At 47.8% G+C, this 27,327-nt stretch overlaps 1 protein-coding gene across 5 annotated transcripts; it reads right to left on the reverse strand.

Annotated features, from left to right (window-relative positions):
- Positions 1-8,042: 8,042 nt before the first annotated feature.
- CHST12 (carbohydrate sulfotransferase 12) lies at positions 8,043-26,011 on the reverse strand. Of its 5 annotated transcripts, none has more exons than XM_080981165.1 (3): positions 25,893-26,011; positions 11,923-12,065; positions 8,043-9,747 (listed from the first exon to the last, which is right to left on the reverse strand). In XM_080981165.1, the coding sequence occupies exon 3, from the start codon at positions 9,642-9,644 to the stop codon at positions 8,391-8,393; it is 1,254 nt and encodes a 417-aa protein (XP_080837291.1). In that variant the 5' UTR covers positions 9,645-9,747; positions 11,923-12,065; positions 25,893-26,011; the 3' UTR covers positions 8,043-8,390. The 5 variants fall into 5 exon arrangements, with proteins under 5 accessions (XP_080837291.1, XP_080837294.1, XP_080837295.1 ...); XM_080981168.1 differs by lacking the exon at positions 25,893-26,011 and adding an exon at positions 25,249-25,436; XM_080981169.1 differs by lacking the exon at positions 25,893-26,011 and adding an exon at positions 24,281-24,493.
- Positions 26,012-27,327: the final 1,316 nt, after the last annotated feature.

The following is a 27,327-nucleotide window of genomic DNA, read 5'->3' on the forward strand; positions in this document are numbered from 1 at the left end:
AGTAAAATATCACACGTTAAAAACTTCCCTGAACAGGGCTGCCTTAAGATGTCTTCTGAATGTCAGGTAGTTGTTTATCGCTTTGACATCTGCTGGAAGGGCGTTCCACAGGGCGGGCGCCACTACCGAGAAGGCCCTCTGCCTGGTTCCCTGTAGCTTTGCTTCTCGCAGTGAGGGAACCACCAGAAGGCCCTCGGCGCTGGACCTTAGCATCCGGGCAGAACGATGGGGGTGGAGACGCTCCTTCAGGTATACTGGACCGAGGCCGTTTAGGGCTTTCAAGGTCAGCACCAACAGTCTGAATTCTGCTTGGAAACGTACTGGGAGCCAATGTAGGTCTTTCAAGACCGGTGTTATATGGTCTTGGCGGCCGCCCCCAGTCACCAGTCTAGCTGCCGCATTCTGGATTAGTTGTAGTTTCCGAGTCACCTTCAAAGGTAGCCCCACGTAGAGTGCATTGCAGTAGTCCAAGCGGGAGATAACCAGAGCGAACCATTTTAGAAATGTCCAATGGATTTACTTTTTTATTTTATTTTAAAGAAAGCTCAGAGACTGACATGGGGCCTGATACATGTGTACCCCTGTACCCCAATCAGCATCCCTGACACACAACATCCTGTATACCTGAAGGAGCATCTCCACCCCCATTGTTCAACCTGGAAACTGAGATCCAGCGCTGAGGGCCTTCTGGCTGTTCCCTCCCTGCGAGAAGTGAGGTTACAGGGAACCAGACAGAGGGCCTTCTCGGTGGTGGCACCTGCCCTGTGGAACGCCCTCCCTTCAGATGTGAAGGAAATAAGCAGCTATCCTATCTTTAAAAGACTTCTGAAGGCAGCCCTGTTTAGGGAAGTTTTTAATATTTAATATTTAATGCTGTATTGTTTTTAACACTCGATAGGGAGCCACCCAGAGTGGCTGGGGAAACTCAGCCAGATGGGCGGGGTATAAGTAATAAATTATTATTATTATTATTATTATTATTATTATTATTATTATTACATTGTATCTCATTCATCTCTACTCCTCCTCCCTTTTGTTTAGTTGGTGCTGTTGTTACAGAAAAGATACCAGGGACTGAGACGCTTGTGGAGACAAATGACCTGGCCGCATCTGCAGAACAGTGCAAACACAGTGGTAAAACATTTCCAAACAGAGACCTGTGCTAACAGGTGCACCTCTGTTTGCCCACCTGTAGATTCTTCCTCGTGCTGTTTATCTTTACAGTGTTTTATTCCATGAGGAAAGGGAGGGGGGAATGTAAATATGATAAAAAGATTAGACAAACGCACGTGCTGTGGGGACCTGGGATTAGCAACGGAGTCTCCAACTGCTTAGTTGGTTAAGGTTAGTGGGGATCACCAAATGCTATGTGCATGGGAAAGCCAGGGTCAGCCCCGCCCCCATCCCAATTTGCTTTCACACCTGAAGGTGTATGTGGGCTGTTGGCATCCATCTGTCTCGGGAGACAATGGAGGAGTGCCGTATTAGGAGTGAAGTCAAACTGTTGGAGTTACAGCGCCTGCCGTGGCTGTAGAGACCGATAAGGGAGAGACATGTTTTGTTGCAGCTGGGGCAGAGGAAAGTGTCCAATTTTGCTGCACGGCAGTTCTTCTCTCTGCACTCCTCCCAGCGGTCAGTCCTCCTCTGGTCACTGCTATGGATGCACAGCCTGACTGCCTGTCTCCAGGCTCTGCAGTCCTCTGCAAGGGGTTCCCACAGGTGGGGTTGATGTTGCCAGCCTTCAGGTCACACTTGCAGACATCTTTGTAACGCAGAGTTGCATGGGGTGGGGGAATAAATACAAGAAACGGCAGACTTCAGTGGTCTTAAAGCAGGATTAGGCAAATTCACGAACAAGGTCATTAATGGCTCTTAGGCAGCTTTGCAAAGTGGAGCCCCCTTGCCCAGGAACAGTGTACCACAGAATAATAGTTCATGGGTAGAACTATTCAGCAGGAAAGTGCTGGGTGCACAGCTATATGGGCCTTCAATCTGATCTTGCTGGGCTACATTTAAATCAGGAATGGGGAACCTGATGCCCTTCAGATGCCAATGGAGTACAGTGGTACCTCGGGTTACATACGCTTCAGGGTGAGTTCCTGTTGCTCGGTCCCAGCTCCTGCCAACCTAGCCATTCGAAAGCACACCAAAAAAGTGCAAGTACAGTGGTACCTTGGGTTACAGACGCTTCAGGTTACAGACGCTTCAGGTTGCAGACTCCGCTAACCCAGAAATAGTATCATGGGTTAAGAACTTTGCTTCAGGATGAGAACAGAAATCATGCAGTGGCAGCGGGAGGCCCCCTTAGCTAAAGTGGTGCTTCAGGTTAAGAACAGTTTCAGGTTAAGAACAGACCTCCAGAACGAATCAAGTTCTTAACCCGAGGTACCACTGTATGACTCTCATCATCCCATCATACTTGGTGGGGGTCAGCAGCAACATCTGGAAGGCTGCAGATGTTCCCAGTTCTAAGCCCACATGCAGTTTGGCTCTCAATTGACTTCTGGAAACACTGATAACAATTTTCAAGAGGTGGAGGAGACGGCTATTGATGACTGGTTGGAGGCCAGCAATGCTTCTGAATACCTGTCGCTGGAAACCACAGGGCTAGCAATACTCTGGTGCTTGAATCCTGCTTGCATTGGAGAAACTGGAAGGACCTCAAAAGAGAAGATAGACAAGGACTGGAAGGTGTTTAAAGGATACTTGCAAAACTATATTGAAAAATCAGAACTCCTATTAGAATAAACAAGTTCCGTTATAAATACTGAAATACTAAATAAGATGGATAACAATGTGTAACAGAAAAAGAAGCAGAAAACTGGTTTAAATGTTTGTGAAAGAAAGTAACAGAAGTGGAAAGAAATTGCAGTTGAGTAGATTGGAAGTCTAACACAAGGGTGGGGTGAGGGGTAAGGGATGATAGTGGGGAAAAGCAGTATCTGTGGGATTGAGTGTGGGTATGTATGGATATTTTTAAGGATTGTATGAAATGTATGTTTGTATATTCGTAACGTGTGTATTAATGCTGAATTATTTTAATAATAATAATAATAATGAATCCTGCTTGCAAGTTTCCCACAGGCATCTGGCTGGCTGAGAAAACAGGATGCTGGACTAGGTGGGCCACTGGCCTGATCCCACAGGCTCTTATGGTGTGGGTTTAAAGATCTGTTCCAGCCTTTCCCAGAATGTGGTTTCTACAAGGACTGTTCTTCTGGAACTGTTGCAAGCTTCCCCCTCACTTCCCCAGGGATAATGCCTATTCAGGCCTGGTGGAGCAGAGGCAATAAGATGTCAAAGCCCTTTGGGAAACCCCACAAAGCACACCACAATGACTTCCTTGTTGAAACTCTTCTGAGAATTCTTCAGCAGCCCAGGACTTTCCTTATGTTGGCCTATGGCGCCACCTGCCATTCAGAACGGGCACCACAACTAAATCTTACCTGGTGGCGTTGTGCATGACCGTATCTCATTTAAAGCAGAATCCTATCACTTTAACCAGGGGTCAGCAAGGTTTATCTTGCCTGGGCCGGATCTGTCCCACAGAGATCCCTCCGTGGGCAGGATCGTGTGCGCATGTGAGTGTGCGAGCCCGCGATTTTTGGCGTCTGTGCATGTGCGCCTGCAATTTTCGGCGTCTGCGCAGACACAGTTTCTGGCGCCAAGGAAGCGAATCCCCGTGCCGCGCTGCATCAGTTTAGCGCAGCACGCAAGCGGGCAGCTCAATGGGGGCAGCTTGTGGGCCGGTCAAACGACCCCCACGGGATGCTTCCAGCCTATGGGCCTTAGTTTGCTGACCCCTGACTTCAACAGTCATGGTTTCCCCAGAAACAATTATGGGAAGGGTAGTTTAAAAGGTGCTGCGAAACATTAAAAAGGTAAAGGTACCCCTGACCATTAGGTCCAGTCGTGGGTGACTCGGGTTGCGGCACTCATCTCGCTTTACAGGCCGAGGGAGCCGGCGTTTGTTCGCAGACAGTTTTTCTGGGTCACGTGGCCAGCATGACTAATACGCTTTTGGCAAACCAGAGCAGCGCACGGAAACGCCGTTTACCTTCCTGCAGGAGTGGTACCTATTTATCTACTTGCACTTTGACGTGCTTTCGAACTGCTAGGTTGGCAAGAGCAGGGACCGAGCAACAGGAGCTCACCCCATCACAGGGATTCGAACCGCCGACCTTCCGATTGGCAAGCCCTAGGCTCTGTGGTTTAGACTACAGCGCCACCCATGGCCCTCTGAGAAACGTTAGAAGCCCCCTATTCCTCTTGCAGAACTACAATTCCCAGAGGGGTTCAACCATTAATCCCTCTTTCCGGGGAACTCCAGGAACTGTGAGGCCTCCTGACTCCTCTCAGCACCCTTTGCAAACTACAGTTCCCAGGACTCTCTGAGGGAAGCCATGACTGTTTGAAGTGGAATGACAGTGCTTCAGCTTAATAGTTGGATGGGACCTGCCCAGCTTCCTTCTCCCCATTGTTGTTGTTGGCTTTGCCTCGAGAGACAACGGAGTGTGCGTCCGGGGGTGAAGTAAAACTGCTGTGCTAGCAGCACCAAAGTGACCTCTCCAGGGTACAAGCCTGGGCTGTGTGTCTGGAGGTCCTGGGCTGCCCAGATGACAAGACCCTCCTCTCTGCCTCATTGATGTGGTCCAAAGGAAAGCAGAGCAAGATGTTTGGCACCAGACTGGCTGCAGGAGTTGCAGGAAGAAGGAGTACAAGGTGCCATCCAACTGTCTTAGGGTCAGAGTGGTCCTTCATGGGCTACTTTCCCAGGTGGACAAACCCCGTCTGCCCCAGAAGGGCTGTTGTGGCTTTAAAAGGAGTCCCAAATGGGCTCTGCTGAGATTTTCATCAGTGTATGGTCCTCTTATCAATTTATTGATTTGTTTAGTGTTAGAAAGGTAAAAGGTAAAGGACTCCTGGACAGTGAAGTCCAGTCAAAGGCGACTATGGGGTTGCGGCGCTCATTTTGCTTTCAGGCCAAGGGAGCCGGCGTTTGTCCAAAGACAGATTTCCAGGTCATGTGGCCAACATGACTAAACTGCTTCTCGAGCAACGGAACACCAGAGTGCACGGAAACGCCGTTTACCTTCCCGCCAGAGTGGTACCTATTTATCTACTTGCACTGGTGTGCTTTTGAACTGCTAGGTTGGCAGCAGCTGGGACAGAGCAACGGGAGCTCACTCTGTCACAGGGATTCGAACTGCCAACCTTCTGATCAGCAAGCCCAAGAGGCTCAGTGGTTTAGACCACAGCGCCACTCATGCAGTGTTAGACTACAGCCTCAGAGACCAAGGGTCAAACCCCCTCACTTAGCCATGAAACTCCCTGGGTGACCTTGCACCAGACACTCACCCTCAGCCTAACCAACCTCACAGGACTGTCATGAGGATACAAAGGGGAGATGCCATCTGCAAAGTTGATGAGCACCCCAATGTTGTTTTAAGTTAACACAACATGCAATGCCAAACCAAGTACTGAAACATCCACACCCCTTCCTTCCACCTCCAACACTTTCTTCTGCACACGAAGTAACAATGAACTCATAATTCAAGGAAACATGACCTCTCCATATTGCAAAAGATTAATCTGAAGCCAGTTCTGTCCAGCGGCCATATTACATCACTTGGCCCTCTTAAGTGATGTTCCCAATACGTTTTTTGACGGAAAGGGCTCTTTAAAAATAAAAATAATTGCCAATTTAACTTATTTTCTTCACATTTATTTGTTCCGATGCGTTCAGACTCCCCTTCTGACAAAGCGAGCCTTGTTTGTTTTTCTTTCTGCGCTGAAATCTTCCAAGGCCCTTGTTTTGCTCATGTTTCCCCTGGCTGTGATTCTGAGATTTTGGCAGCAAAGCTATATAACAAGAAGAGAAGGTTTTCAGCTGGCAGTGTTGCATCATGGGTAACGAGTGCACCACAAGGGACAGACTGAGATATTGCATTTAGAAGTGGGGACACTTCTTGTCCTTAGCATTTCAGCAACTCGGCTGCTGTGCACAGCGTCGCTTTGCACCATGTGGTGCTTTTGCAGGGGAAATGGAAGGACCACTCTCACTGCAACTGCCCTGTTCCAAGTTCTTTGCTGCCCTGAAGTGTATTGCCACTCTGGGCTCCTGCAGAAGGATGAGCAGGATATAAATCGAATGAATTACTGGCAAATGTGTCCTACTGCTGCATGAACTGCTTGGGGTCAGCGAGAGAGAAGGGCAGGGAGCCACAGGTTAAGAGGGCAGCGTGACATTGACACAGGGATCATCTATGGAAAATGGAAAACAAACAGAGCTGCTTTAAACATGTGTGGAGTGCCTAATTATACCAGCCTCTCTACATCTGATTTCCTACCAGGCCAAGTTCAGGGAGTTGTTGGCACTAACATATAAAGTTCTTTGCAGCTCAGTAACAGGTTCCCTTGTCCCTGGTAAATGGCCTTGGCCCAGGATACCTGAAGGAGCGTCTCCACTCCCATCATTCTGCCCGGACCCTGAGGCCCAGCTCCGAGGGCCTTCTGGCGGCTCCCTCCCTGCGAGAAGTGAAGTTACAGCGAACCAGGCAGAGGGCCTTCTCGGTGGTGGCGCCCGCCCTGTGGTATGCCTACCCACCAACTATCTGACTTTTAGAAGACATCTGAAGGCAGCCCTGTTTAGGGAAGTTTGTAATGTTTGATGTTTTATCGTGTTTTTAGTATTTTGTTGGGAGCCGCCCAGAGTGGCTGGGGAGACCCGGCCAGATGGGCAGGGTATAAGTAATAAATTATATTGTTGTTGTTGTTCTACACCAGCAGTTCTCAACCTGTGGGTCCCCAGATGTTGTTGGACTACAACTCCCATCATCCCTGAGCTCTGGCCTTGCTAGTTAGGGGTGATGGGAGTTGCAGTTCAACAACATTTGGGGACCCACAGGTTGAGAAAGGCTGTTCTACACCCTTTAGTAGATTGCTGCAGCTGGCCAAGCATCAATTTGAAAACTGGCCCTTTTGCTCTATCCATCTTTACAAAACTCAGGTATGTCTACAGTGCCCCACCAACAAGAAGCTGGGCATCATGGATGTCTGCGGGAACGGGTACCAGTCGCTGGATGCCATGGGAGGAGAGAGGGCTCTTGTCCTCAGGTGCTGCTTGCTGGTTTCCCACAGTCATTATTTGGTCTTCCACTGTGAGAACAGGATGCTGGACTGCTGGGATCACTGACCAGATATAGCAGGCTCTTCTTACATTCTTATGGGGTGAAGGGAGAGGTGTCCCACCCACTCCAGACGAACCATAACCCCCCATTTTCCAGCTTTCATTAAGGAGGAGAGAGAATACACCACTTAGAAAAGCATTTACAGCTTTGATTCTTCAGTGTATGCTCTCTGCATATCTAACTGGAAGATTCAATAGCACCCCTGTGTACCAAAGACTCTGGATCTGTTAGTCAGGAGACACGGAGGACATTCAACACTATTTGTTACGATGCCCTTTATATACATCTTCTAGACAAAAATTCCTCGGTTACATCCTTTGCTCTCTTTCCAGCCGACCTCCCCTTGAGCAAATCTCTATTTTGCTGGCTGGCAATAATGTATTTATGACTGCACGGGTTGCAAAATTTGCCTTGGCTGCAAGTAAATTGAGAGCTAGGCACCAAGACAAGTATCACAAGAGGGAGTGTGCGATGTGGAGTGCTTAACTTATGCAAGACTGATTTTTGCATTTTTGTATGTTTGCTTTGCTGCTGCTGTTGTTCAGTTTTAAATCAATTATTTGTGTCCTACGCATTGGGACCAATTGGGACGTCTTATAGCTTTTAGCAATAAAGATTCATTTAAGGAGAGAGAAGTTTCCAGCGTTTGTAGAACCTGAGATACGAGGCAAAATATACCTGCACTATTCTTTTCAAAAAGTATTGTGAGAAGCTAGCCTGCTCCCCTGAACACACTTACAGTGTTTGACTTTGCTGCCTTCCCCAGCTAGAAAAATTCCAGCGGACACTCACAGCTGAACAGTTGCAATGAAAGACGGTGCGCCCCTTTATTCCCCTACTCCACAACAATGATTTGTATTAAATATTTTAATATATTAATATTCTCTCTTTCTCGTGCTCTCTTTTAATTAAAAAAATGCATTAATAAAAAGCACCCGAAAGAATACAGCTGGTGGAGTGGACAAACTTATAGCCTAACAGAAAAACATTTCATAAAATGAATCGGAACGAGAGGAAGGGGAAAGTCTGCCTGCAATAGGAGATTCCATGCGTCCAAGCAATGGGGTGGTTTGTTTTTGTTTTTAAAAAAAGAGTATAGAAAAAAGTTGCACTTGTGTTATGTCAACGGAAGGGCTCTGGAAAAAGAAGAGGAGATATTTTGGTATTTCAAATGCTCTCTTTCCCTCCGTTCTGCCTCGCTCAGTTCTGAAGCAAGCTTTCTGGCTTGGGGTAACCGAAAAGGACGAAGTCCGCTTCGTACAGCTTGTACAGCTGCCGCCTCCAGGCCACGGGGATTTTGGCAAACCAGTCGTCCTCCCAGCTGCTGGCTGTCCTGTTCCGGTAGCTGGGAGGGAAGCGAAGAAGGTGTTCCACCTTCAGGAGCTGCAGCAGGTGGGCTGCATCCTCATCCAAAGTTTCCAGCTTGCCCACAAAGTCGTACTCGATCTGGCACGGGTGGCAGAGGCGGTACACTTGCCTCCAATGCTCGTTGAACGGGGCCAGCTTCTCGGTCCGGGGGTCCAGGAGGTACTGGATGAAGTCCGAGAAGGAGACCCTGAGGCCCGCCTCAAAGGCGTCGCTCACCGAGGTCGGCAGGCTGGTGTGGTTGGAGTAAAGTTTCAGCATCGGGATGGCAAACCGGCGGTAGAACTCCTCGTTCTCCAGCTCGAACTTGCTGCGGAAGGCCGAGATGAGCCTCACGAAAGGGTCTCGGACAAAGAGGAACTTGGTGTACTTCTTCAGCTTGATCTTCATGAGGTGGCGAGAGAACTTGCCATAGCGGCGCCAGAACTTGTTGAAGGTGAAGTGGGTGCTGGTGTTGTGGACGTGCTCACGGGGGATGTCCAAGGGGTCTGCGTACGGCACGCCCTGGTCCATCAAGCTCTCACTCAGCACGATCATCACCCGCTTCCAGTTGGTGCAGGCCACTTTGGGGACGTAGCAGTAGATGACGCCGTGGCGGTCGTCCACGATGAGGTGGTTCAGCTCGTAGTTGGGGATGTCGTCAAAGGAGCGCTCCTTGGTGGGGAAGGCGAAGCTGGAGTTGGCGCACAGCTCCCTCAGCGTCCGGCGCCGCTCCGCCTGCAGCTGCTCCTGGTCCAAGATCGCGCCGGCGTCACGAGTGGACCAGTCGTAGCCCCTCACGTTCTCCTCCAAGTTGCCGGCGACGGGCCTTGCGGAGGCGTGCGGGGCAGGCGGCTCTGTCTTCTGACCGAGACCCACATCGCGTTTCAGGTCAGAGCTCAGGAGCTTCTCCAAGAACTCGTCGACGTCCGACATCGAGTCTTGGCCTCCGTCCTTGGCCACGGTGGGGAGGACCCCATGAGGCCTGGAGAAGGTCGTGTGTAAATAGAAGTGGGCCGTCCCCACGTTGTCCCAGTAGACGATGATCAGCAGGATCATGAAGATGGAGCCCAGCACCACCGAGAGGCGGAAGAGGCGTGCTTTGGTCATCCTGGCCGGAGGCGTCGGCAGTGGCTACCTCATGCCGCGCTCACCTCCAGCTCTGCTGGAAATATCTGAGAGCCAGCATGGCGGTTTGAGGACAGTGGGGAACCTGTAAGGAGGTCAAATAAAAGGTTAGTCTCCTTCTCCACACAAGATGGTCAGAAAGACAGAACGGAAAAGGCGAGCAGCTGCAGTGGGGAGGGGCCATTCAAAATGAAGCACCCAAATTGGAAATATGGGAGGGTGATTCAAGGAAGCTGAAGAGAGATCCCCCCTCTTCTTCCCCCGCCTTATACTGTATTCAACACTAATGTCTCACAACAATTGCAACTAAATTGTAAGAAAACTGTACAACCTGAAAAAAGAGACAAGGCATGTACTTTTGTAAACCAAGGAAATCTTGTGTGTGTGTGTGTGTGTACACACACACACACACACACACACACACACACTAAAAAGGAAGCTAAAGAGTATAATTCATACAATACAGTGGTACCTCTGGTTACGTACTTAATTCACTCTGGAGGTCCGTTCTTAACCTGAAACTGTTCTTAACCTGAGGTACCACTTTAGCTAATGGGGCCTCCTGCTGCTGCTGATTTCTGTTCTCATCCTGAAGCAAAGTTCTTAACCCGAGGTACCACTGTATATGGAAGATTCCCTTACTCATATTTGCCCACTTGACAGCTCCAAAAAAGACCTCTTTCGCATTTGTAAGAAAATCACCTTTTAGTGTGGCAGCCCTCACACTTTGGAACTCCCTGCCGATTGACATCAGCCAGGAGCCTTCACTGTGCTTTTCAGCACCCTGCCCTTTGCCTTTGGGCCAATCAGCATCTAAAGCAGCGGTTCTCAACCTGTGGGTCCCCAGATGTTGTTGGACTATAACTCCCATCACCCCTAGCTAGCAAGGCCAGAGCTCAGGGATGATGGGAGTTGTAGTCCAACAACACCTGGGGACTCACAGGTTGAGAACTGCTGCTTTAGATGCTGATTGGCCCAAAGGCAAAGGGCAGGGAGTGTGTGCCCCCTACGGTGACTCTTAATCTCAGGGTTATAGGTTCAAGCCCTATGATGGGGAAAGACTCCTGCATTGCAGCGGGTTGGACTAGATGACGCTGGTGGTCCCTTCCTGCAATACTATGGTTCTTCCTAAGATGATGCTGGATTCCAACTCCCATCAACCCCAGCAAAGCATGACCAATGGTCAGGGACGATGGGAGCTGGGGTTCGGCAACATCTGGAAGGCCACAGGTTAGTCATCCCTGTTCCAGCAGACAATCAGGTGTGATGGACAAGCAACTTGCCATTACTACTGATTTCCCTTCAAACACGTAGCCACAACTGCATATGTCTGGGTTTTTAAATGTCTGTTTTAAGAGGAATTCTCGCCTTGCGCAAGACAAGACGGAGGCCCCAGGGGTTTGGTAGCACTTTCCATCAGGGGATGGAAACTTTTAATTCTGTCAAAAGCCACATTCCCTCCGGGTAAGCACTCAGAGGCCAAAGGCCAGCAATGGATGGAGCAAGAGAAACAGGAGTCCTGGGTTTCTAAAGACCTCTCTGTTATAATTTCCACCATGGCTAGTTCAGAATAGAATGCCCAATGCTATACCGGTCTACTCAGAAGTAAGCCCCACTGAGTTTAACTTTCAAGGCTACTTTCAAATAAGTGCACTGGGTTTTATTTTAGTAAAGCAGACCAATACAGCTAGAGGTCTGACAAGCAAGTGAAAGTAACGCCTTTCTGGCTTTGGTGTGCTACATACACAAACATATATACATAGCTGGCAGAAGTCTACCAATTTGTTCTCAGATAGCTCGTGGGAGGGGAATTTTTTATATTATTATTATTGTCAACCATGCAATTATAAGCTATACAACCAGGGAAAGGTTTTAAAAGAAACCACCCATTTATTTTTATCAGATAAATTATGGTCCATCCGTCCAATAATTGTCCTGAAACTACAACAGAAAGAGGGGAAGACACACTTTAAAAACTGCAGAAAATGAACAGGAAGGAAGGAACTCAGAAGAATAGGGCAGATTCAGGAGTCACGTGAAATGAGACCAGAGGCCGTATTGAGTGCCCAGCCTAGAACATGTCCCAGATACCCCTGCAATGGGGAGGGACCACAGGCCAGTGGTTTAGCACGTGACCAGCTTACAGAAGGTAAGGACTTTCACTTCCAGTTAAGAGAACCTCAAGCTGCAGCCTGATAGGCTAGAGAGCCACTGCCAGTCAGAATAGGCAATACTGAAGTAAATGGACACATCATCTGACCTGGCATGTGGCAGCTTCTTCTATTCCTCAGGAGCATCCGCTGTAATGCTTTATGGTCTGCATGCAGGTGGTCCCAGGTTCAATCGCTGGCATCTCCGGAAAGGATGAGGAACCAGGAAAGACTTCTCTGCCCGGGAGATTAGCTGCGGAACAGATAATATTGGGATAAATGGATCAAGGGTCACCCTGAGAATAAAGCAGTGTTCCGGGTTCCTAACGTACAAGGGCTGGTGTGAAACTGTATCCCTGAAGTCTTTGTTTGCTTGTTTTTCAAATTTTATTTATACTTTCCAAGTTTATACCTTTCACTAATTTTACAAACATTTTAACATTTCAAAACTTGACTTCCTTCCCCCTCTTTCTGCGGTTTCTTAAATTTATTTTTAATATCCTCTGCATATGCAAATTAACTTAATTTGCTCATTTACTCATCTACTTTAAATACATACTCTTATAAAACTGCAGGTTATTATTACAATAATCCTGCCAATGAGCTTATCTGTTTACAATTTAACTGTAAATATTCAACAAACCATTTCCATTCTTTTATTTTAAAAAGTTTGTTATCTTTATTTCTTATTCTTTCGGTAAATTTCGCCATTTCTGCATATGCCATTCTGAAGATATTTTTTGGCTTGATAACCAAAGTATTTCATGTTTTTCTTAAACAAGCAAACAAACAAACCCTCTATTTTTCCCAAGGAGTTGAGAATGAGCTCACAGTTCATCCCACTTTTCTCATCCAAACCACAACCCTGTGGGTTTGGCTGGGCTGAGAGTTAAGTGGTTGGCACAAGACCAACAAGCCAGTTTGAACCCAGCCTAAATCCAGCTCACTAACCACTATTGCTGGCTCTTTATGCAACGGTGCCAGAGGAAGGATGGGAGAGCAATTAGAGTTTGATTAAGTATATAAATCTGCATAAGAAGAGCTGGCTGGATCAGGCCAATGGCTCGCCTTGGCCAGCATCCTGTTCTCACAGTGGACATTCAGATTTCCCCTGGGAAACCTTCAAACAGGATCGGAGCACAGAATCGCTCTCTTCTCCTGTGTTTCCCAGCAACTCGCATCCAGTTGCATTGCTACTCCCAGTGACGAAGGCAGAGTATATATAGACACACGGCCTCTAGCCATTGACAGCCCACAAATACGTCAATATTATTGTTGTTATTAATATGCCACCCATCTAACTAGGTTGCTCCGACCACTCTGGGTTGGCTTCCAACAAGTTAAAACATTAAGCACAGCAAAACGCCAAGCATTGAAAACTTCTCTACACAGGGCTGCCTTCAGACGTCTTCTAAAAGTCAAAGCTTCTTTTAAAGCCATCCAAGTTGGTGGTCAACACAGTCAAAACTGTGGGAGGGAGTTCCACAGTTTAGCTACGCGCGGCACGAAGATGGACTTTTATTAAAACCTGCCCTGGATCTTCGAGCCTTCGGCTTCAATGGATGCCCGCAAGCGTTACGAGAGAGGAAGAGAAGAGCTTTTGATACCGTGCCACGCACAATTTTATAAACTCCAACTCCTCCGACTCAACTTTCCTCTAGAAAAGCCCCCAAATGCTGCAACCATCCCCCAAGGGGGGGAATTGTCCCTCCACCCACTGGGCCATTTTGCTTGCCCTTTCCTGCACTCGCTGCCAGTCCTTTCGGCACGCAACGTTTTCGAGGCGAGAGCCCCGTTTAAACAGCGATGGTGCAGCTCCCCAAGGCAAAAGGGGGGGGGGAGGCAGCTGACGTAACCTTTTTCGGTCTCTGGAAAACGTGGCAGGTTGTGGGGGGGGGGGTGAGGAGACCTCTGGAACAAGAAGCCGTCCTCTATAGACACTGACCGTTGTCCTTCGCAACCGAGCCTCTCCATTGCGAAGCCCTTATGAAAAGGGGAGAGCAGCAACTTTTTCCAGCGTCGCCTCTGCCTGACAGACCTCCTTTACAAGCCTGTCTGCACATGTGCCTCTGCCAGCTGCTGGGAAGGGAGGGGCGCCATCAGCTGACTCCCAGGAGCAATGCCGAAAAACAAATGTCGTTTTAAAGTAGCACAGCTGTTCTGGAACGGGAGGATGGGGCAGAGGCAAGTAGGACCTCTCCGCGCACACACCCACCCGGCCCTTGCTTGGGGGTGGATTTTTTGTTTTTTATTAGTTTTTCCTTTATTACTCGCAAGTGTATCTTTACATCATGACTTTACATCTTACAATTATACATATTCTTGTTTTCAGAGTATGTTCATAATTGTTATTATCATAGATCGACAAGTATTACTATACACAAAAAAGAAAAAAGATGTAATTTTAAACTCATAATATTCCTCATAAATGAATGACTGCGGCGTTTGTCCGCAGACAGCTTCCGGGTCATGTGGCCAGCATGTCTAAGCCACTTCTGGCGAACCAGAGCAGTGCACGGAAACACCATTTAGCTTCCCGCCAGAGCGGTACCTATTTATCTACTTGCACTTTGACGTGCTTTCGAACTGCTAGGTGGGCAGGAGCAGGGACCGAGCAACAGGAGCTCACCCCGTCGTGGGGATTCAAACCACTAACCTTCTGATTGGCAAGCCCCAGGCTTGGATACAAATGATAAAATTATTATTATTATTACCTCCCCCACCCAAAAAAGGGCTCAAGGTGCCATATGTGATTCTGCCCCTCCTCATTCAATCCGCCTGAGAGGCAGGGGCTGGCTTCCAAGGTCATCCCAGTGAGCTTTGTGGCTGAGTGGGGGATTTGAGCTCAGGTCTTACTGTGACAATCTAACCGCTACGTTACACTAGGACACATGTAGGGTATTCTCTTCCTAACCAGCTACCTCTCTCCACGCCACTCCTCCCTTCTTGAATTGCCATAGGTAATCTTTCTAATGTTTTTTGCTCTCCGTGTTGCTGCAAGAGAGCAGCATCTCCCTTCTCCTCTGACGCAACTATTATTATTATCGTTATTAATATTATTATTAATTGTATATCCGAAGATCACAGGGCGGTTCATAACATATAAATACAAAAAGAGAACACAAAACACATCATGAAATAAAAACAAACCAGTAACTGTGCTCCCAGGACCCAAGTTCCTCCTGTAAGATCTTCTGAGACAGGGGCACTTACAAGGACTTTATGTTTCCTGTTCAGTGCAGTTTTTTCTTTAATTGCCAGTTTCTATTTCTCTCTGTGTGTGCCTTACTTCTTCAATAAATATACTTTAACTGGAGCCCTGGAGTTGACTACATTCCTTTGCAGAGCCCCAGACTAGGTCTTACCCACACTCAACTACTCCACCCAGACCAAGCATTAAACACAGCTTAAAACCTCTAAAAGGTCTGTTCTTCTCCATAAATTGTCCATTGCAAATCTGAACCATCCACTTTCCCCCTGGCATCTGGCATAGACTCTCCATCTGAAACCCTGAAGAACTGCTGCCATTCAGTGTAGACAATACTGTGCTAGATGGACCAAGGATCTGACTTGGAAGAAGGCAGCTGCCTATGTTGCTCTTAATACCCAAGAGTACAAAATGTGCTGTGATGGCACTTAGCCAGTCCTCTGGAAGCGGCAGATGAGTGAGCAAGAAAGCCAGAAGAGACCTTCTGGATCAGGCCAATGACCCGTCTAGTCCAGCATCCAGTTCTCACAGTGGCCAACCAAATCCCTGTGGGAAACCAGAGAGCAGGAGCAACTCTCCTCCGGAGGCAACCTGCAGTTAGTAGCATTTACAGTTTCCAACTCTGGAGGCAGCTGTCAAGGCTAGTAGTAGCCATTGATAGACTCCACCTCCATGAATGTGTCTAATCTGCCTTGAAAGCCATCCAAGTTGGTGGTCATCACTCCCTCCTGTGGAAGTGAGTTCCACAGTTTAACCATGCACTAAGCAATGAAGTGTTTTCTTTTATCCATCCTGAATCTTCCAACATTCAACTTCATTGGACGTCAAGCGTTAGGTATTGTTGTTGAGTCGTTTAGTCGTGTCCGCCTCTTCCTGACCCCCTGGACCAGAGCACGCCAGGCACTCCTGTCTTCCACTGCCTCCCGCAGTTTGCTCAAACTCATGCTGGTAGCTTCGAGAACACTATTCAACCATCTCGTCCTCTGTCATCCCCTTCTCCTTGTGCCCTCAATCTTTCCCAACATCAGGGTCTTTTCCAGGGAGTCTTCTCTTCTCATGAGGTGGCCAAAGTATTGGAGCCTCAGCTTCAGGATCTGTCCTTCCAGTGAGCACTCAGGGCTGATTTCCTTCAGAATGGAGAGGTTTGATCTTCTTGCAGTCTATGGGACCCTCAAGAGTCTGCTCAGTGGGCACAGTCAATCTGGTTTTTCTTGGCTAAGAACTTTGGTTCACTTGCCTCAGAAGACTCTGGGGGAACGTGATGACTGACTCAGGAGAGGCCAAGCAAAAAACATGAACCTGAGGAGGGGCTGAAAGAGGAGGTTTGCAGGCCACTGTCAGGTTAGGTAAGGGAGAGAAAATCTTTCTTGTATCTTGAGTGAGCACTTGCACCATAGTATCACAGAATTGTAGAGTTGGAAGGGGCCACCAGGGTTCTCAAGTCCAACCCCCTGCAATCCACAACCCTGCGTCTCATGCTCTACTGACTGAGCTATCCCCACCATCACAGCAAGAAAACCTCATGGCCTAACTAGAATTTTCCCCAAGCCCCCAGGGCCCAGAAGTGTCGCGACTGGCGCACAGTATTCTGCTCAGAATATATAGAGCCAATTCCTCTAAGAAATGACTCTCCTAACTCCATCATTTCTATTGTCTTTTTCATGAAAGTCCAAGAAACACTATCAAGGCCTTCTCTGCTTCAATAAACATCACAGCTGCTTGCTTTTCGTTCCTGGCCTCCAGATACTCTATTATGTCTGTTATACAGTGGTGCCCCGCAAGACGAATACCTCGCAAGACGGAAAACTCGCTAGACGAAAGGGTTTTCCGTTTTTTGAGCTACTTCGCAAGACGAATTTCCCTATGGGCTTGCTTCGCAAGACGAAAACGTCTTGCAAGTTTGTTTCCTTTTTCTTAACACCGTTAATACAGTTGTGACTTGACTTCGAGGAGCAACTCATAGAACGCAAGTTTGTTTCCTTTTTCTTAACACCGTTAATACAGTTGTGACTTGACTTCGAGGAGCAACTCATAGAACACAGTGTACATAGTAGCCTTTTTGAGGTTTTTAAAGACTTTGGTGATTTTTGAAGCTTTTCCAAAACTTCTTTTGCAGCCATTTGGTAAGTTAAGCTTTTAAAACTTTTGGGGGGGGCTTTGGATTTTGGGTTGGGGTGTTTGGAATTCAAGGACTTGGTGTTGGGGAGGGGTTTGCAAGAATCTGGAAGCTTGTTTTTTTTCCTGCATTTTTATGATTTTCTGTGACCATTGGGCCACTCTGCTGTTTTTTAAAAAAAATTCTGGATTTGAATTTCTGTGTGCTGGGTGGCTGGGGGAACAGTTGGGGAGGGGTTTGCAAGAATCTGGAAGCTTGGTTTTTTCCCCTGCATTTTTATGATTTTCTGTGACCATTGGGCCACTCTGCTGTTTTTTAAAAAAAATCCTGGATTTGAATTTCTGTGTGCTGGGTGGCTGGGGGAACAGTTGGGGAGGGGTTTGCAAGAATCTGGAAGCTTGTGGGTTTTTTTTCTGCATTTTTATGATTTTCTGTGACCATTGGGCAACTCTGCTGTTTTTTAAAAAAAAATCTGGGTTTGAATTTTGAAATGCTCTTTACAGTATGTGTGACTTTAAAGAGCACTTAATAAACTCTTGTTGTACCAAATTTGGCTTTGTTTGGACTTTTTTTGACCATAGGAACGCATTAATTGATTTTCAATGCATTCCTATGGGAAACCGTGCTTCGCAAGACGAAAAATTCGCTAGACGAAAAAATTCGCGGAACGAATTAATTTCGTCTTGCGAGGCACCACTGTATTCCTTATATTATCTTTCATCTGTCGACCAGGTAGAAAGCCAGCTTGATATGTATGTTATTGATATGAGATGTTTGTAATGATGGAAAAGAAAATTAATTTTAAAAAATTAGAAAAAAAGAAAAAAAGAAAAAAGAAAGCCAGCTTGATCTTGGTGAATTGTGTGTTTTAGTACTGTTTTTAAAATAATTTATAATCATTATTTAATAGTGAGATCGGCCTATAATTTCTAACTAAAAGTAAATCTGCTCAGTGGGCACAGTCAATCTGGTTTTTCTTGGCCAAGAACTTTGGTTCACTTGCCTCAGAAGACACTGGGGGAATGTGATGACTGACTCAGGAAAGGCCAAGCAAAAAACATTGAACCTGAGGAGGGGCTGAAAGAGGAGGTTTGCAGGCCACTGTCAACAGACAAACAGACCATAAACTGTTCCCCACTCTGTGCAAACACCAGTGAGCAAATGAGCCTTGTTGCATTTGGTGGTGCAGGCTTTCTGGAAAGTTTTGAACCAGGATTCCCCCCCCCCATCGTATAAATCAACTGGAACCTGAATCTGTTTTGCACCTATCCTTTCTGCTTGTCATTTCAAAACTATTACAGATTGCAGTCTTTTACCTCACACTCAGCTTCTTCTCTCTCCATGCCTTTTCTAGTTACAGGTAGGTAGCCATGTTGGTCTGCCATAGTGAAAACAAAATAAAATAATTCCTTCCAGTAGCACCTTAAAGGTAAAGGTAAAGGGACCCCTGACCTTAGGTCCAGTCGAGAATGACTCTGGGGTTGTGGCACTCATCTCGCTTTACTGGCCGAGGGAGCCGGCGTACAGCTTCCGGGTCATGTGGCCAGCATGACGAAGCCACTTCTGGCGAACCAGAGCAGCACACGGAAACGCCGTTTACCTTCCCGCCGGAGCGGTACCTATTTATCTACTTGCACTTTGACATGCTTTCGAACTGCTAGGTGGGCAGGAGCAAGGACCGAGCAATGGGAGCTCACCCTGTCACGGGGATTCAAACTGCCAACCTTCTGATCGGCAAGCCCTAGGCTCTGTGGTTTAGACCACAGCACCACCTGTTGTCAATCACCCATTCCCACCACCCTTCTGAGTAATACCCCTCCCCACCCTCTCACTATATATAAGGGTCTTGTGACTTCTCTTTCAGTGTATCTGAAGACGTGTGCATTCACAAGAAAGCTCATACCAATAACAAACTTAGTTGGTCTCTAAGGTGCTACTGGAGGGAATTTTTAAATTTTGCCTTGCCTTTTCTGTTTTCTTTTCTGTTTTAATTCTTCCATTTATACCTCATCATTCTTCCAAGGAGGCATACACGGTTTCCCCCTCCCCATTTTATCTTCACAACTACCCTGAAAGGTAGCCATGGTTGAGAAATGATGACTCGCTCAAGGTCACCAAGTTAGCTTCAAGGCTGAGTGGAGATTTGAACCCAAGTCTCCCAGCTGTCTAGACCAACCATTACACCACAGTGGTTACATAAGAAAGATGTTCTACATGTTTCTAGCCTGATGAAGGGGGGCCTCTTGAACTTAAAAATCTGCCTCTACATTGTGACATTTGAATTGCTTCCAATAAAGGCATTGCACCACTCAGACTTTTGGATTAAAACTTTTAAGAAGTGCTGCGTGCCAATTTTACATGCTGGATGAAATCTTGAAAAAGTTCTCTCCCTAGCCAGAAGAAATGATTGATGGGGCTGTTGATAAATGTACTTAAATGTGATTTAAAACATTATAATGAAACTTATTCACGCAATCACTTGGAAGTTACTGGGATATTTGTACACATATTATGACACAGAAGCCCAATTATATACATGGACGGCATCTTAGCATGCCTAAATACTTTTGCGTGCTTTCAAGTCACATGAAAGAAGTCGCAGACAACTTTAAAACAGTTCCGATCCAGATGCTAAATCTATTCTTCTGTCTACTGTGGATTTAACAACATTGCATCAGGGTTTCATTCACAGACCCACCTTCTAATGTGTATATTCCACTATCGGTCTGAAATTAATTTCCTTTCTGCATACGACATATCACAAACAGGCCAGACTCTATATGCAAGAGAGTACACAAATCTGACACCAGCAATATCCATAAATCCGAATACATCAACCTCCTAGGCTGCTGTATAGCTAAAGTGGTCATCCTTGAACCAATGAACTTCAAAGGGAGATTAAAACCTGACCTAAGATTTGTCAAGAGCATGGGCAGGCAAACTATGGCCCATGGGCCGGATCCGGCCCAATCGCCTTCGAAATCCGGCCAGCAGACGGTCCGGAAATCAGCGTGTTTTTACATGAGTAGAATGTGCCCTTTTATTTAAAATGCATCCCTGGGTTATTTGGGGGGCATAGGAATTCATTCACCCCCCCATAATATAGTCCGTGTCCCCCCCACAAGGTCTGAGGGACAGTGGACCAGCCCCCTGCTGAAAAAGTTTGCTTACCCCTGGTCAAGAGGTTTGGTGCTATCACTCGTGGGCTGAATCAACAGCTTGGATTTTTATTATGCTCTCTGTGCTTATTGGCTTATCGATGCAAGGACGCTTGTGCTATCGACACCAGTGCTCTGCAAATTATCTACCACCAACACTTTGCAAAATTGCCACTGTTAGTGGCTATCACAGATGGTACAATCTGCATTTCATTCTCCTCTTATCTCGCAGCTTACAATTCCTCACCAGCCAAGTGTAACACAGGATAACAACTCATGCACTGAACTGTTGACTCCACGAAAGCTCATCCCATAATATGCTACCCCTGAGCACTTTGTAGTAGTAAAATGAATGTCCTTAAGGGATCGCAAAACACTTTTTCAATTTTTGCTATTTATTATGTCACTAATGAATTTTAGGCAACAATGCATGGAAATTTTTCCACAGAAAAATTCCACAGTCATACAAATTTTCCACTCCGTAGTCACTGGCTGCATTTATGTTTACGGACAAGGCCTGCCAATGTGCTTGCCTTCCAAATTTTGTAGGACTTCAGCTCCCAGAAGCCCGAGCAACCAATAGCCAAGGATGATGGAACTTGCAGTCCAATAATATCCCAAGGGCACCAACTGCTTTACAGTTATAGGTACAGATTTACTACTTCTTTCTTTATCTCACCTTTCAGCTGGACACTGTAGTATAAACACCGAGAATCGAGAAACACTGGCCTGCGAGCGCTCCAATTGGAGAACAGCCTTTACCAAAGGTGTCATGGGCTCAGGACAAAAGGGAGAAACGTGCTAAGAGGAAGGCACACTTGGCAAACCCTCACTGTGATCAACTCCTGCCCGGAAACCTATGTCCCCACTGCGGAAGTACATGTCACTTACGGACTCACTGTTAAAACTGTGTTTATAGAAGACAATCTTACTTGGCTACAAGGGATCGTCAAAGAAGACAGTTATAGGTACAGATTTATCTTTCTTTATCTCACATTTCAGTTGGACAGTGACCTCTAATGCAGCTCATGACTGAAATCCAATATACTGTAATAAGAGCACAGTGGTACCTCTGGTTGCGAACGGGATCTGTTCCGGAGGCCCGTTCGCAACATGAAAAGAGTGTGCAACCTGCAGCGGTGCATCTGCGCACACGCGGGTTGCAATTCACCGCTTCTGCACATGCGTGTGACGTCAGTTTGCGCCTCTGTGCATGCGGCGAAACCTGGAAGTAACCCTTTCCGGTACTTCCGGGTCGCTGTGGGACGTAACCTGAAAGAACGTAACATGAAGCAAACGTAACATGAGGTATGACTGTACAATAAAAACAATATTTCAAATTCTACAGATTATTATGTATCTTGTGTGTTGTTGCTGTTGTTTTATCAGGTCCAGCATTCAGTTCTCATGGTGGCCAATCAGATGTCCCAAGGCCAACTCTTCCTTTCTGTGGTTTCAACCAAGTGGCATTCAGAAGCATCGCTGCCTCTAGAATATGTCATAATAGGAACACATTCTTCCTTTTCTGCAAGCAAGTTGTCTGTGCAACCCAGATATGGGGGCTATTATGTACCCTGCCCAGCAGAAGCAGCGTTGACTTTCTGGTTTCTGCACCCCATATCACAACTCTTTCATGCAAGCGTGGAGGAAACACATCTGCAAGTTCCCCCTTTTCACTTCCCCTAAGTAACTGCAGCAACCTCACTCCATCCCAAGTTTCACAACCTGCCCTACTAAAAGTGTCAAGCTACAAGTTAAATATCCAAGTGATAGCTCATTTGGTAGAGCAATGGACTTTTAATCTCAGGATTATGTGGGTTCGAGCCCCACATTGGGCAATAAATGGCCCTTGTGGTCCCTTCCAGCCCAACAATTCTACAATTCTAGATTAAATGCATAGAGTAAAAATACAGTCAAAATTCAGAGTCTGTTGTTTGATCCTGGTCAGAGCCTCCAAGGGTCCTCTAGTCATTTTGCAAATGCAAATGGGAACTTATGAATCATAGAAGTTTGGAGTTTGAAGGGACCCCATCTAGCCCAAGCCCTTGAAATGCAGGAATCTTAGCTAGACCATCTAAGGATCTCATTTTCAAACTACAAGTCCCAGAATTCTTTGGGGGAAGTCCTGATTAATTGAAGTGGTATCATAGTGCTTCAAATGCACAGTGTAAACGTGAGCAGTGTCTAATACTGTACAGTGGTACCTCTGGTTGCGAACAGGATCTGTTCTGAAGCCCCGTTCGCAACGTGAGCAGAACGCAACCTGCGTCTGCGAAGGTTGTGATTCACCGCTTCTGCGCGTGACGTCATTTTGAGCGTCTGCGCATGCGCGAGCAGTGAAACCCGGAAGTAACCCATTCCGTTACTTCCGGGTCACCGTGGGACGTATCCTAAACCTGAACCGAAAGTAACAAGAGGTATGACTGTACATGCTTTTTTTAAAAAAATAATAATTAATGTTCAATACAACCATGTTAATTTACATGCCACCTTGAAACCACTGTCCTGCAAGGAGCTCTCATGCAACACCCCTGGCATCTGAAATGAGTGATGTTCATCATTCCACCATCTATCAGTTTCTTAGACATCAGAAGCAGCAGCCTGGAGCTAATGGCGCAACCTTCCATGTTGAGCCACTTTGCTACAGCGAATCTCTTTGCAGCCTCTGCATGACAACCAATTCCAAGAAAGTGCAGGGTTATGTCCGCTCGTCAGACTCGTTGCCCACCCAGAGTTTCTGCTCATCAGTGTTCGAAATTAGCTGGGCGCCAGTCGCATTTTGCAACAGGTGACCGGCCTTTTGCGAGGAAGCGGAGGTGTCTGGTCGCCAGGTTTGGCCCTTAACATCTCCATCTGGCGGGCTGGTGTGGCTGCGGGGCTGCACCACTCAGCTGGTCTGTTGGGCAGCACAGCACCAAAAGATACGCCTCTTTTGGTGCTGCGCTGCCTCGCAAATCAGCTGATTCCCGTGGCAGCGCGTCACCCAAAGACGTGTGTGTATTTGGGTGCCGCACTTCCCCACAGACCATTTGCTTCGTAATCCTGCACACACACAAAATGGGTGTATCCTTGTGGCAGCCATAACCTAGATTTAAGGTGCCATTTGGCTCCTAGATTTTATAGCTCAGTTTCTAACACTGGCTGAGATACACCGAGTCAGAATATGCAGTCCCTGATAGCAACAATGGGAGTTGCACAGGTTTATTGAGGGTCCACATGGCAGATCGAGGGGGAAACTGCAACGATTTTGCAGGTGACACAGTTCACACACAGAGGAGCCCTGCAGAATGCTAGATTCTGTTTCCCACACTTGGAAGCAAATCGACAGTGGGGGAAGCCCTTTCCCCCTCCAGTGGTGTTTCCCCCTGAGCATATAAAAGGGATTGCTGCTTACGCACCAGTTCTCATTTTAACACTCCTAATTTCAAGTTCTCATTGATTTTCAGTCTGACTCAGAGGAGATAGCTAGGCAGATGCCTGAGTCAGCTTTGGCTACTGCTAACCACAGAAGGATTTCTAGGCCTACCAGAACAAAAAAGAAAAAGGGGAAGGGGGATATTTCTCCATAACACACCAACTGCTGACAAGTGGAACAAGCCCCACCAGCACCAAGGAGCCAGCCACCAAGCCTGAACTTCATAAACAGGTTGGAAGTATCCATCCCAATGCAATTCAAAGTGGCACCCACCACAATCGACCCCTACAGCCAGACGCTCTTACTCTAGAAAGACCCCGAACAAACTCCCAAGCCTTCCTCATTCTATGGAAACAGCCCCTAGCTTCCAAAAGCCCCCAACTTCACAGAGCATAACAACATGCTAAGCTAGTTGGGCTTATAAATGTTCTATTAAATGAGTCGAGAGCCAAGCAAAGTTTCACAGTGAGCACTGTGCTGTACACCAGGGTTGGGGAAATCTGAGGCCTGGGGACAGGTGCGGCCCTCCAGGGCTTCCTATGTGGCCCCCGGGACTCTTCCCAGTACATACCTTGCACTAGCTCTGCTCTACACCTGGTTGGCTGGGGTCCTTGAACATGCCTGTCTCAATGGAGATACATGTACACAGGAATCTGTGGGTTTTGTGCCCTGCCGATTCTTGTTTCCCTCTGGCCCCGCCCACCACTGGCATGTGACCACCAGGAGGCTGTCCATTAGGGAATGCTGCCCTGGAGTGAATGGAGGCGCCCCACTCTGCTGCCCACTGTGCCGTCTCTCAGAAATGCTGCCCCGTCACAGTGAACCAGGGTGATCATTTATTGTGTTCTGGTGTTGTAACCCACCCTGTGACCTCAGGATTAAGGGCAGGTAATTAATAAGAATGATAATGATAATAATAATAACCAAATATTAACAGTTGTCTATATCAGGGGTGAGCAGACTTTGGGTTTGTGGGGATCTACTTTGCTTTTTACAAGCACCCCAATATTCACCACACACAGCCAGGTGCAAAAGCCTGACCCTTAGAATCAGAGAATGGAGAGTAAATTTCACTGTTAGAGAACTGGAAGTAATAAAATGCTGCCAATCTACTTTGAACCAGTCAGAGGCCCTGCACACACCACACACCTGCCCCCCTAATCATGGGAACTGTAGTTTACCTCCTCACAGATCTACAATTCCCAGCACTCTTGTCAAACTACAGTTTCCCGGCACTAACTGGATGTGTTGCGTGCTTTAAATGTATGATGTGCCCACAGCCAGATATCTTTGATCCCAATCTAACATCTGGGAGGGACGCTGTTTATGAGCCTTAAAGTAATAATAATAAAAGACCACTCCTAACTTCATGCAATACAATACAGTCGCATTTCCCATTAAAAAAAAAAGAAGGAAAACTAGAACCAGCAAACTAGAAGCGAAGTCCACAGAAACCAAAGCACAAAGCCAGCGCCAGGTACTGCCCCTCCCCATCGCCGGCCGCTATCTATGTGTGTCCACAGGTGTCTGTTCGGCTACCTGGCAACTTGCAAAGGCGACCTGAGCGGGGGAAGAAATGATGCCCCGTCTTCTTTTTGAGCGCAGATACCAACCGGGAACGAAGTGGCCGCGATGATAAAAAAAAATCCGAATTAAAACAAGGAGGTCTTTCCTCCTAATCCCGGAGACTCAGGCGGGTCTTTCGCAAAAGGGCTTCGGCGCGGGAGGAAATCCTCTCCCGCCCCATCGCGGCGCGCGACTCGGGCAGCCTCTCCAAGTCCCGGGGGGCGAGGCGAGGGGTGGGTGGGAGAAGCAGCACCCCCTCGCCACCCCTGGCGCGCGGCGTGACCTTCGGTAGCCCTTTGGGGACGGGGATCCGGGCCCGTCCCGCGGAGCCTGGCCGGCTGCCGTGCGCCTCCTGCCCCGTTGCGCACGGGCTGGACGGAGGCGCACGCCCTCCTCCTCGTCGCCGGGCAGCCCCGCGCATCCACGTGGGTGAGAGCTCGGGGCCGGGGAAGTTGGGGGGCAGCAGCATCTCTCCGCTCAGCCCACCCGCGCCCCACCCCGGGGGAAAAAAGCCCTCCATCCAGACGGCATTACGCGCAGCGCCCGCCCGGATCGGATGCCCCACCAGTGCGCCCCGCGCCGCCTCCGGCTCCCCCGAGCGCCGGTGCCCATCTCACCTCCTGCCCGGGGCCGCTGGGCCAGCGGAACCTCCCGCCGCCGAGGCGCCTCCCTGCCTGCCTCCCTCCCTGGGCCGGCCAGCCAGCCAGACCGCGCGCCCGCCCGCCCGGCAGCCGCTCCACCTCCGGCTCGCCCGGCGCCGCCCCGTCTCGCGAGAAGGCCGGCCCGGGGGGGCCTCCGAGTGAGCGAGCGCAGGCGCCTCGCAGCCCCTCCCAGCCGAGCAGGGGGCGCCTCGCCGGCCTTGGATCGCGCGCGCCGGGGGACGGGGCGAACCCGCGCGTCACCGGAGGATCCCCGCCTGGAAATCGAGCGTCGGAGAGGAAGGAAGGGGCTTGGAAGAGGCGGAGGTGGACGAGTCCGGAGGATGAGGGTTTATTGCGGGATCGGTGCTGCTCGTGCATGTCGCCTCGGTCGTTTTGCAGCGTCCGCATGAAGCAACTGGCAGCATCAAGATGTCAACGCGTATTCCATATTAAACTAGGTTAGCGCTTTTTGCAGAAAATGCAGTAAGGGCGCAGCCATGCCTGAGTGTTTTTTTTTTTATATACCTCTTGATTGTAGAAAACCTTTACAAACTACTGGCCTGTAACACCGCCTTCCCCCGTGCAATTCACATTTACTCTTTCTAGGAGAAATCCAAAATAAAAAAAATAAAAAAATCCTTCCAGTAGCACCTTTAAGACCAACTAAGTTAGTTCTTGGTATGAGCTTTCGTGTGCAAGCACACTTCTTCAGATATGATGGACTTCCATTTCGTGCGGCTCAATGTGGTGCCTTCCATGGTTGCAGTTACAGATAGGTAGCCGTGTTGGTCTGCCATAGTCAAAATAAAAAAAATAAAAAAATCCTTCCAGTAGCACCTTTAAGACCAACTAAGTTAGTTCTTGGTATGAGCTTTCGTGTGCAAGCACACTTCTTCAGATACTATGGCAGACCAACATGGCTACCTATCTGTAGGAGAAATCCAGTGTGCGTGTGTTTAAAAAAATGTTGCAGCTTCATTAACTATGAACCCCAAAACCTGGGATCCCTTCGAAACTGGTGCCAAAGTTTAGTAATCATTTTGTAGCGAAAACCCCACATTTTATAGTACCCCAGAAACGGAGCAATAGACACTCAAACAGGGTCACCCAAAAACCCAATGTTGTCCGAAACTGGTGCCAAAGTTTTGAAATCATTTTCTTATCTAATCCAAACTGATGCCACACTTTGGCAGAAGTTTTGCAGTGAGGGGATAAGAAATTGGGTTTCTGGTGACCCTGTGGCCACCGTGTTTGACTGTCTCTTGCTCTGATTTATTTATAAATGATTTGCAAATGTTCGGGGTGGGGTTTCTCCAGAGGGTGCCATGGCAAACCATTTCCCAGAGTCTCCAAAACCAGCAAAGGGTACTGTGCTCCCCTAAATTCCATCGTTCTCACTTTCTCTGCTTTG

Source organism: Podarcis pityusensis (assembly GCF_964106645.2).
Source record: "Podarcis pityusensis genome assembly, chromosome: 14".
NCBI lineage: Eukaryota > Metazoa > Chordata > Lepidosauria > Squamata > Lacertidae > Podarcis > Podarcis pityusensis.

Coding starts and splice junctions, on each gene's coding strand:
- CHST12 (XM_080981165.1), bottom strand. CDS start 9,644: ATGACCAAAGCACGCCTCTTCCGCCTCTCGGTGGTGCTGGGCTCCATC.